The following is a 12,198-nucleotide window of genomic DNA, read 5'->3' as shown; positions in this document are numbered from 1 at the left end:
GTGATCGTGTGACACCAGAGAACACGTATGACTCATGCTCGCAAAGCTTTGTTCCCATAGCCAGTAATTCAAAACCTATTGTGGTAAGATGACAGATTATATCCTCCGGTAAACATATTGGCTTAATAGAAAATGTCCACTCCGGCTTCATAATTATGCATGTGTGCAGATGGAATATGCAATGAAATATGCTTTTTTGTTTAGTGTGTTATTAATATTTTAGTTGTATAGTGGATTATTATTATTATCATTATTTTTATATTTGAAGGGATGTTTTAAACTTAACTCGTTAGCTTATGCATCAATTATATTTCCATTAATTAAACAGTTATTTATAATTATAATATTAATTAATACATTAATTCTTATTCGTATAGTACTACATTTATCACCTAATATGTACTAATTAAGTAATACATATTTTTAAATAATTATTACAACTATAAGAATAACATTTCTGAAAATCAAAATAGCAAATCGCTTTCACTAAATTTGTTGTTGACACGGTTACTCTGAAAAAATCAAAAGCTGCCCAAAGAAGCTCATGTGGCACTGAAAAAAAAAAAAAAAGAAGAAAGATTAATAATGTACACAAATATCATTGTGGACACTAGAAAATCAAGGAGAAAAGGACTTTATTCATTCTACCAACAGACTTTGGCAAATTAGCGATCTTCGCATTTGGAAATGCATTTTTCGGCAATGTCAGGGCTGAAACAAATAAATAGCACATTTTTTGTACATTTCTGGAATAAAGATACATTGTTTTTTTCTAATTAAAACACATACAAGAATGACGTGAAATTAATGCATCAGCTACTTAAAGATGATTTTCTCCTTTTTAAATAAAGCTTTTCAGTTTCTTAAGTACCTTCAAAAGCATGTTTTAGTTAAATAAATAGAATGATCTCCATTTTTAACATGCACAACTGATTTGTTTGGGAAAAGTATATATACACATGGTTCTAGCTTTCAATGGCAGTACCTTATCATCTCAAACGCACACACACTGGAACACACATACACACACTCACACACACAAACATACTTAAAAATGCAGATACACTATACATATCACCCCTCTAAGCTTTTCTAAATTGTCTTTCAGAGGGCTAACCTATTAAAGTGATAAAAATGCAATGCTGAACATAATGAAAAAGAGGAAATTATGAGTCCGAACATCACATTTTAACATCTGAACAACACAAGATTTTTTTTTCTCCATTTTTTTTTTAAACGTAACAATCACAAGGATATGGATTCATGCATTATGAGCTTTGTGTCTTGATCTTCTGCCTCTCCTGGCAGGAAATGAGTCGAGGCTTGATGCTTCAGTGACGTCAAACTGTCCCATCAATACTCTTTTTCAATGAGGATAAGGTGAAATGCTACTTCTGAGAAAGTCATGTACAAACAATCTACAAGAAACTAGAAAAAAAAAAAAATCTCAGCCACAGGCGCCTGGGCGTCCAAAGCTGGCACTTCACTACAGAGAAATATGGACCGTAAGTCTTCAAGTTCACTTGTCTTTTCTGTTTTTGCCTGTTTGTCTATCTTAGAGGTCTCGTCTTTAAGCTTAGTTGACGATTCCGTTGTATTTCCTTGATAGGTGGCGTCTGACTAGTGAGCTGCAGCGAGTGACCCGCTCTTGCATTTCCTTGTCTGTTTAGGTTTTCATGAAGCAAAGTAGGAGCTCTGCATGGAATAGAGTCGGTCGATGGGGTTCCCCACTCTCGCTTGCATTGAGCCCGCCTCGGACGAGGCCAAGAAGCAGTCACTAAGGCTGGTCAACGAAGTGTCACTGTCAATGTCGTGGAATATCGAGTCATTTCCTGTGGTGAGAGGAAAGAGAAAACGGGTTAATGTTTATCCGTGTTAAAAAAATACATAATAAAATCAGACATACAATGGCCTGAATAGCTCTTCTATGATGAGAATGTTAAATTAAAGTGTCTTTATGTGGTGCAACCAACTGTGCAGTACCTCACGAGCAAGTTATTGTAAGAAGAAAAGGTTAGTTTAGGCTGAAAATGTCATATGGTGTGACTTTCCAAAAAACATTTGTATTTCTGAGTAAATATATATTATTGTTTGCATATTTGAAAGAAGTAAATTCGAACTTTGGAAAGTTAAGGATCATAGACTTATATTAAAAGTCACTTTTCAAATAAGCAACATTAAATTTATGACTGCTCAATTATGTATTTGTTATGGGATCCCACATTCCAGACAATCGGATATTGCTAAACTGAATGGTTTCTCACTAACAACCGAGCTAATAGCAAATGTTTACTTCTGAGCTAATCTTGCCGCTCTATCATTTTCCTTGTGGGCACAGTTAGCTGTAATACGCTTTGCAGTACTTAATGACACCATTCCGCAAGACAGTGACAGGTTGATGGCCTATGGTTTTTTAATGAGCTGGCAATGTTGTCTGTCCCTGCTGTTCTCCCATAAAACCCAAGCTGGAGTGTGATGAGACCGGGGATTTGGGCCTTGCCATTGAGGAGAATGAATGACAAGACACTAGGGACCGGTTTTTAGGCTGGCTGTGACCGATGTCTCCAGATTTATGTGGCTAATGTTTGAAGTTAATGTCAATAATACAGAGAACAATTGTAGTTGTCCAGAAACCGCCTCAATCTGAGGAATTAATGTTCGCTTCCTGCCCAAACGTTATACCAAATTTTGACGAATGCGATTGTCACTGGTTTTGCTCATTGTGTTGTTGTGCTAGCAGACCCATGGATGCTTTCCCATTGGACAGTGAGATAACTGCCCTGATGTTGACATAATGAAATAAAAAAGCTTCACTAAAATGAATGAAAATTACTTATACAGTTTAAAAATAAAACAATGTATATGGTGCAACTAACATGCAAAAAAAGTAAAAAAGGAAGTCATACCTTAGAGAGGACTCTTGCAGTCCCCCAAAAGCCTTTACTAAGGAGCCTTTTTTCACAAAAATGTCAGATTATTTTTTATAAAAGATTTTATAAAACTTTTTAAAATGTCACGGGTTTCAATTCTCAGAAAAACAAAATTAATAATTGATGCTATTTGTTTTTTGACAAATGCGCATATGGCTAGCTATATCTCTCAATGGTTTTGCTCATTTTGTTGTTTTGCTAGTAGACCCATGCTTTCCCATGGTACTTTAAGCGTCAGTCATCATGGTTAACCATTGTTGTTTTTACATGCCGCACCACAGATCATCGTACGGCTCTTTACCAAACATCCAATAGACAGTGTCACACAGCATAACAGACTACACCATTAATCCCTACTAGACCCAGCGTGAATAAACCAAACGGGTAGCTCTGGGAACAGAGGATGGGGCGAGTATGGTTTTGAAACATGCTGAATTCATTTGGAAGGAATACTTCAAAAATAAAGGGGTGTGCTTGCGTAGTCTCATGAGGAAAGAAGGGTGGTGTGGTCACATTCTGTGAACCTTGTGGTCCAAACACATGCCCCAGCTTCAGGGAGCAAACATGACAGAGCTCATGGGTTGATGCTCACCATATGGGTTCATGTGGTCACCGGGCATTTGAGGAGGGGTGAGGCCCTGCTGGAAGGGATCGGTGCTGTAACCGTTCTCCATGGCAACCATCTGTTGCTGGGCTGGGGCCAATGGTGTATAGGAGTTCATCATTCCTTCCATCCGATTGGACATCACCTCTGGAGGGGGAGAGAAGACATTGATCAGCTCTTGCGACATTCTCACTGTAAAAATGACTGACATCATCTCTGCAAACTGGAGACCGAAGTTAGTTTAACAACTGGACATAATGCAAAACATGAATGCTTTGTTTTGTAAGCATTGTACTTTCTGTGGATTGGGTTTCTCCAAAAATCAAGGCTGGATCTGGTATCTGGCCTCAAAATCAAGTTGAATTTCATGAAAACCAACAAACAAGAACCACTCTTGTTCTGTAGTGGGAGAAGACGCTGTGACACCAGCCCTATAGGGCAGTTCTCTATGAGTCACACACAATGCCGAGAGTTAGGAATGAACCTTGTGGCTTCCAGTCTGGAGCCCACCATCTCAGCCCTTTGCTTTTGAGTGGTGAGCTCTCTCAAGAAAGATGTCTGCAATTCATTTCTACAGGCAAGTTTCCATTACATCTTCTACTCTGATGCAAAGACATCTGATGCTGAGTTTCACCACACTGACACTTTGCTAACCCATAATCCAAGATTTTCATGAGCTTTTTTTTTTTTGGCCCAATCTAAAGAAAATATGAAAACTGCTTCACAGCTTATAAATATAAAAATTGTCCACCAAATCAAAAGTGGTCCAATCAACATGCAGGGGGAAAAAAAAACAGACATAAAAAAGGAAATGATATCATAGAGAGAACCCCTGCAGACTCTCATGACTTTGTCAATGAGGTCAATAAGTCTTTTAAAGTCCCCCTGTTGTGAACATCACATTTTTAATGTTGTTTATATATCTATGTTGTGATTTTAATAAGCTTTAAGCAAACCATGAACAAATTCCTCAGTCAACACCGCTGCTGAGTATTTTCTTCTTAAAATGGCAGTGATCTAAAGACAGGTTTTGAAATTGCTGGTGTTTGTTACGTCACAAAACTTATAACCAATCATGTCAAAGTTTGGGCGTGCTTCAGCATTTCATTACCAGCTGCAAATCAGGGGAGTTTCAAGAGAAGCTAGGTTATCCGAGCCCGTTCTCATCCCAAGGCGTCATATACGACGCTTTTGCCAAAGCGCAGACATCCAACGCACATGGCATCCTTTAGCGTCAATATGAGACGCAGATATATATGGGGCAGAAGGCGCCTCCAAGTGGTCTAACCCTAACCCTACCCCAGACCTAAACCTATACTCTGTGCATGTTATATTGACGCTAAAGGGTGCCGTGTACGTTGGATGTCTACCCTTTGGCAAAAGCGTCGTAAATGACGCCTTGGGATGAGAAAGCGTTGGTTATCCCGCTATGTTTCAGTTGATTTGAAAATTGGGTACATATAGCAATATAGCATGTGACTTATGTATATGATGTATATTACTATGTTATGATGAACTATATGCATTTCTCCACTGACATCAGTTCAATGTGTTTCTAAGAACACAATGTGTTTCTAAGTGTTTCTTTTAGAAAGTGGATCTCTGACTCTGAGAATGGGAACATGATTTGTTTGTGTAACATTAGCGAAACATTATTAGCTGTTTGATAATGCAGTCAAGCGAAAGGCTAATCATAATAATACCATTATGTGTCCGACGTTGCAGATAGTGATATATAAAACGCATTACCATTCCGATACATCTACTTCATAATATTTATATTTAATATTTAAATATTGAAATACTAAAATATTAAATATTTAAACTTTTAAAAATGGTTTTACAGCTTTTATGACCATCCACAAAGTAAGATTTTCAAAGAAAAGCTTTCATTTTTAATGTAAGATTTTTTGTCTATCTAATTTTCTCCCCCCTTTTCCTTCTGTCTGTGACCTACATAAAGTTGTAAGATGTCAGGAAACCTTATAAATGCCCTTGAACCACAAAATGACACAGCAAAGTCTTTTCTAGAATGTTTTCACACCAATCACTGGCCCCACAGCTCAAGCTATTGGAAAGCTGACACTTATAACCAAGACAGATAGGATTTACGATAACAAATATAACGATGTATTAACCATGGGGCTCCATCGGATGACATATTCCAGCCCAATTCCATGATTCATGACATCATGGCCTCGCTTTGGTATTTCCCAAAGGGGAGTCTGACTTCACAAAACATCTCAGTATCTCAGACCACCAGAATAGTTCATCCACACCTAGCTGTCTCTCTCGAGCGTCCCCATCACCCTAAATTTTCTTTCGTTTCTCTGAGAAAAGATTTCTATTGGTTCATGAGGGTAGGGTTCATGACCAAAGATGGATCACTATCTGACTTGAATTATCCCATTAAATGTGACACAGCCAAAGACCACAAAAGTGCTGAAGCAAACACAGGGAAACTAGTGTCAATGTGATGACTTTACACTTCTGATGCTCGGCAGTGATCTTTTTGCTCTACACAGCAGAGTCAAAGCTCCATAAATGAATGCATCGTGAGAATAGTCCAACATCGGTCTATAAAATAAAAGTATTATTGCTTGTGGTTTATCACTGAAGATGATTCAATGATCGTCTGGATTATGGCTTTGCAGGGGAGCAGGCACAAGGGAGTCTGTTCAGCAATAAAATGTCAATATAAACCCTCAGTTTTCCAGAAAATGAAGACAGGAAGACAAGCTCTTATCTCAAAGAACAAAACTCATGTTTATACGTCTCTTTAAGGATCTAAAATGTAACAGGTCTTAAGCAATATTATTCGGCACATACATTCAGTAGAATTAACATGTTTGATTATTAAAGGCACACTATGCACTCTCTGGTTTTTTTGTAAAACAGTGACCTCTAGAGCCGCTGTGGTGTACTTGCACTGTCGTAAATAACCGTTATTCCCCTGTTACTGCATATCTACTGAACTACTGTCAAGTGCTAGACTGCTTTTTAATAATAAAGTTGCCTATCGCGTTTGCTGGCTTATAGCGTTTTTACATGATTTCTGCAAAATCAGAAGTAAATAGCCTATAGTGTATAGGCTACTGTATAATTTCATTCATGTTTTTTGATTGTAATGTTAAAATTACAAAATGTCAGATGACATCAATCAAGTTAAATGTACGTCGCATTATTTCATAACATTGGACGTTATGATTTAGACATGATTACAATTTATCATAATAGCAAATTGTGTTCAATTATTTACAACCTCTAGGCTTATATATGTCCTAATAATTATGTGAGATATTGACTATGTCCTCATAGTAATCGCAAGAATCAACATCAACAGCGTCAAGATTTGATTGATTCATAATCAACACAATTTGAAGTTACAGTCGGGAAGTGTACTGTTAGTCAGATAAACTTGATATAACAGTAACTTACACACGTCATAAGAAATCCGAACCAGACACAGGACTAAAGATACGTGATAAATACACATCACAACACCTGAGTTCAGCTGGCAAACTAGCTCTTGTGGCAAGCTCGGCAGTAAAACATAACGGAAAAAACAACAAGACTAAGAGAAACGACTGTTTTTAGGAAGTCTGCTTAAAGCTCTGGTAATCGAAAGCTATAGACATGTGAGAATTATTGAACTGGTCTTATTATCAACAACGGATGAATGAACAGCACCGTAAAAAATTACATACCACAAGCCGGTGCAGCAAAATATAGAAACAACTAGTATACAAATACAAACAAGTTTATAAATAAGAGATTTACTTACAAGTCCATCAACAAGATCGCCAGGTCAGCATCGCAGTTACAATCCAGTGCAGCTTTCAAGCTCGCGCCAACGAGTGAAAGCCCGACCGAGTGGACTCTTGTCCGGTTTCTAGCACGGTCCGATTCCCTTTCCCTGTTTCGAAAGTAGCTTCATACTCTATGATGTTGTTGATGCGTGTGACGTCGTTGCCGTAAACCATTTCGTGATTCTCACGCGCTGTGTCAGGGGCGCCACTCTCAAACTTGCATGGCTGGTTTTTCCGGCGGCGTCCCCCCCAAGCTTTCCTACCAGGATGATTGGCCCTACTATGACTTTGTTAACCACCAAAACGACTTTGAAGCTGTTATATTAAGGTACAGATCTTGCATAGAGTGCCTTTAAAATGTCGTCTTCCTAAGTACACCAACAAAAGTGTATAGCTATAACAATGTTATTAGCCATAAACCCACAGTCAAGTTGGCTTTACATGTTTTGATTTTGAAAAATGAAGCCTTACGTACAATAAGGTGTATATTTTATCCAACACAGCCATAAGAGTATCTGTATTCAAACTTAATCTCTATAATAAAACTGGATTGTGATGATTTCCACCATCTCCAAAGAGAAACGCAGAAAGAGCGAAGAAATAAATATGACTGATGGAGGAATGGACTCCACTGCCTTACAACAAATATTTGTATAGGAATTAAGACTCTTGAGCTGTAGAGGAAACATTTGTCCTCCTCCATAGAGCTTGGAATAATATTCTTCACGTTTCCATTTTCCAGACAGTCTCATCCAAACTCATCTGTTACAGAAGCCCAGTTGGACAGCAACAAATTAACTGTCGAAAAGACACTACTTTACGGATTAGATCTTTAACACTCGAAAAAGAAAAATTTGCCTTGTTGCGTTTCTGAAAAATGGTATTCATACATGGAATGCTGCCAAGAATGATCAGCAACATAAAACACGAAGGCCGTGAACTCCATGAGTGTGAAGATCACAGACCCGCAGTGGCTTTGCGCCCGGCTGCATGGCAACTTGAGACTATGAAACGAGGATGCTGGGTCACTTCCAGCAAGGGAGGGAACGGGAAAGTGGAGGCAACTTCAATGCGCTTGTATGCTGTAAATTAATTCATCCACCTCCACACTTCTTCCCACACACAAGGGTTACACTCGTTTTTCGACCTAATCTACAGCGACCTGTGGTCAGCGTCTGTGTCGCTTGCCCTGTTTTTGGGAGGGTGGACACAACTCACTCTGCCTTGCATGTGATGATGTGGAAGGAGGTCAGATGGGATACTTCACACTCTACCCTTGACCAGTTAGTAAAACTGCCCACACGGAATCTGCGCTCACTGAAAATCCTACAAATGTGTTCTTTTACTAAATGCTTTGGCTAATCTGATTTCCAAATGCATTTAAAACATTTCTCCACGCGATTACAAAAACGCAACAAAACGTCTGGCGATTGGAGATAAATGCTATTCATGTTTGTAGATTTTCAACAAATCATCTTTAAGTTGTAGTTCGGACCAATGTGGTTGCCTTCGGGTTCATATTAGGACATTTTACCTTGGCCCAGCCTTTGGGAGTTCTGCTGCTCCTGTTGCTGCTGCTGTCTCCGCGCCAACTTCTTCATCTGAAAAAATAACGATAAAAGCACAATCAGAAAACTTTGCGACTCCCCAGACCAACTCTCGGCTATCTAAAGAGAGATGCTCCTTGTTGTTCACCTCTGCTTGAACTACGCCAAGCTTGATCTGGCTGCATTATATTATCCGGAGCCTTTTGAAGATAAAATCAGTGCTCTGAGGTGGGTTTCAGACGCTAACGTAAGAGCAGGATGGATGTGAATACATCTCTCTCGAACTCTTGGGGAGTTTTTTGTGGAATGCGTCGAGAGGTTAAGCTTCAGGCAGATAGCGAATGAGATTTGCTGTCTCGAGCCTCACTCGCTCTTTCCCTTTTGGCAGTGGTTGCGAGGACTTTAGTGTGTTGTTGGAGGATTACTTGCAAATTGTTGTGTTATCTGGTCCTTGGATGTACATTATCAGGTTTGTGTGGGTAATACTGGATGATTAATAAGGTACTCACCTTAGCTCTTTGGTTCTGGAACCACACTTGAACCACGCGCACGCTCAGGCCTGTCTCCGCAGCCAGCGTCTCTCTTACCTAGATTACACACACACAAAAAAATCATTTATGTCTTTAGTGATAGGTCTGTGTATTATATATATATATGGAAACTCATTTCAAAGTGTTTAAAAACATAACTTAAATTTGTTTTCTCACTATTGTTTTATCAATATCTTGTAATTGCAACTTTTTTGGTTAGTGCAACTTGACGCAATTGCAACTTCCTATCTAACAATAGCTTCTTGATATTTCACGATGGGCTCTATGCACGGCGGTATTTCCGGTGAAGGTTTAAGGACGCTCGATAACTTCCGCCGATCGTAGAGTCCAATGCAATACCAAGAATTTATATTGAATTTTATACTCAATGGTTATACTAAAGAAACGATAGTCACAAAAACAGACAAAACAGACACCCCTCGTTGTGTTTATGCCTCTTTTTAAAATTATATTAAATAAACATAACTATATATATAATAATATCTAATATATATATAATAATATATATATAAAATTACATCTAAACGTATGAACGTTTCGTTTCAAAGACGGGAGGACAGTAAATTTTGAAGACTCTGCCATAATCCCGTTTTCCTCGATTTTCCTCCGCTTTAATCTCCCCAACCGGAAACTGTTGAGCATCCTTGCGTCAAATGCAGAACTTATGCGTGCATATAGCCCATTGCTCCATTTTCTTGTTAATTTGACTATTTATTGTGATTTGTCTTGACATCTCACAATTGTAACTTCATTTATCGCAATTGTGACTATTTTAAGGTTGCCATAAATTACAATTGTGACTCTCGATTGCAACTTTGTGTCTAACAATCTTGTTGCAATCTTGTAATTTACAATCACAATTGAATTTCACACAATTGTGACTTCACATCCCACTACTGTGATTTCATTTCTTGAAACTTTGACTATTTTGTTTTTAACTTTATATGACTACGTTACAGTGTGACCAACCATATATCATATCTACGACTAAAACATTATAACTTCATATGTTATTTGAACTTTATTTCACGTAATTCTGACTAACACAACTGCAACTTTATATCTCACAATGAGACTATTTCCTATTTTAAACTTTATCTCATAATTTTCTCTTTCATTTTATCAGAGTCAGAAATGACTTTCACAGAAAGAGAAAGGAAAGCGAGATCTAGAGGAACTCACCTTCCGGCAGGGTTTGGAAGACACCTCAAACGATGCCTTGAATGCGCGTCTCTGCTGCGTGGTGAGGATGGTACGTGGTCGCTTGGGTCTTCTTGGGTCTTTCCCATCATCTCCCTTCCCAGTGCCTCCTGAGCCCTTTTCCGGCTTGATATCCAGTTCCTCATCTTCGCTTTTCTCTGGAAGGAAATCCATCATTCAGAAGAATCAGTATTTACTTTTAAAAACTCTGCAACTTTTTGACAACCTATACTGATAAATAGATGTTTTTGTTCTTTTTAATTTTCGGAGATTCAGTCACAGTGCATCCATAATGAAAGGAGACACATGTGGTTTTAATACTTTTGTTATCAATTTATTAGTGCACGAGTGGGCCACATCCACTGCAAGACTACAACTCTGACTGTGAAGTATGTGAATTTGTCATTGGACTGGACGTCGTGTCATTTAAAATTAATAGCGCACAGCTTTGGCTGTATTACACTATATAAATCTTTGATAAGAATCCAACACACATCGGATACAACGTTTTGGGGGAAGGTATGAAAGTGGAGTACTTATGGGAAATGAGGTCTAATATCCAGGGGAAGTGAAACAGATAGCAAAACCACCAATTCAAACAGTGTACATGTTCACAGAACATAGGGCAAAAAAGTCAAATCAAACTATACAAGCACAATGTAAGCTCACAGATCCAATAAGTTCAATTTGATACCTCGCCTCAAATCACAAAACGTACACTGCCTGTTCGTGTGAACTAATCAAAGTGTCTCAATTAGTCTTAGGTGATCCTCGGGCGGGTTAATCAAGCCTGCCCTGTGTCGTGGTAATCTCTCTCAGTAGGTCCAGCTAATGTGCCATATTCACAAAATGGCTCCTGGCTTTCATACTGTAATTATTATAGTCAAACGGGGGATTGGCTTTATTGTTCAGTGGGTGGAGGTTTCATCCAATAAGCCACATCAGCTTGTGTTTTATTGAATAATAATAGTAATTAAAAAAAAAAAAAAAGGTGGCGAACTCCATAACGTGGCCCAGTTCAAAAGTTAAAAACCCAAATGGGTATGTTCCCAGCGTGACTGTTTTTCGAGATTAAGGGCTTCTGCAATTTGGCACCAGTGGCTTTTGTGGCATCAGCAGTGAACATCTCTGGCGATTAGGCCTGCAAATGGTTTGGCCCTTTTAAGTAATCAGCGGGAGATACAAACATGATGGGCCGATTTGGTCCTCTCTCGCATCTGTTTCTGATCTCTGTTTCTGTCAGTAATGTGGTGTGTGCTGCAAACCAAATTAATTCCTTGGCATTGCACTTCACTTCTTGTGTTCAGGTCAACTTAAAACCCACATAAAAAAACACACATAAAAAAAATTTACATTATAAATGAAGAATAGAAAAGATACAAACATCTTGGCAAATTTAAATGAAATCCACATGGGGATGTTAAAAGTGAGGCTTGGTGAAATGCATCATGACGGTGAAGTGAGGGAAAGGGCATCCGATAAGGAGTGAGGGGATGTTGGTGAGTAGGGCCTGAAATCAATCTTGTCACTCAGCGATTCAAACTCATCTTTTTCCAA

At 38.5% G+C, this 12,198-nt stretch overlaps 1 protein-coding gene across 2 annotated transcripts in view; it reads right to left on the bottom strand.

The window, feature by feature from the left end:
• Nucleotides 1-618: 618 nt before the first annotated feature.
• lmx1bb (LIM homeobox transcription factor 1, beta b) overlaps nucleotides 619-12,198 on the bottom strand; it is a 75,199-nt gene continuing 63,619 nt past the window's right edge. For both annotated transcript variants that reach the window (XM_039681073.2, XM_039681062.2), the window contains exons 5-9: nucleotides 10,624-10,799; nucleotides 9,400-9,477; nucleotides 8,878-8,944; nucleotides 3,523-3,681; nucleotides 619-1,832 (exon numbers count right to left, since the gene is read on the bottom strand). In XM_039681073.2, the coding sequence (XP_039537007.1) occupies nucleotides 1,675-1,832; nucleotides 3,523-3,681; nucleotides 8,878-8,944; nucleotides 9,400-9,477; nucleotides 10,624-10,799 (638 nt within the window). In that variant the 3' untranslated portion in view covers nucleotides 619-1,674. The remainder of the gene's footprint in view (nucleotides 1,833-3,522; nucleotides 3,682-8,877; nucleotides 8,945-9,399; nucleotides 9,478-10,623; nucleotides 10,800-12,198) is intronic.

This window comes from Pimephales promelas, chromosome 14, assembly GCF_988280905.1.
Source record: "Pimephales promelas chromosome 14, fPimPro1.hap1.1, whole genome shotgun sequence".
Classification (NCBI taxonomy): Eukaryota; Metazoa; Chordata; class Actinopteri; order Cypriniformes; family Leuciscidae; genus Pimephales; species Pimephales promelas.
The sequence above is the reverse complement of the archived record's forward strand: the minus strand, read 5'-3'. Positions and strand labels throughout refer to the sequence as shown.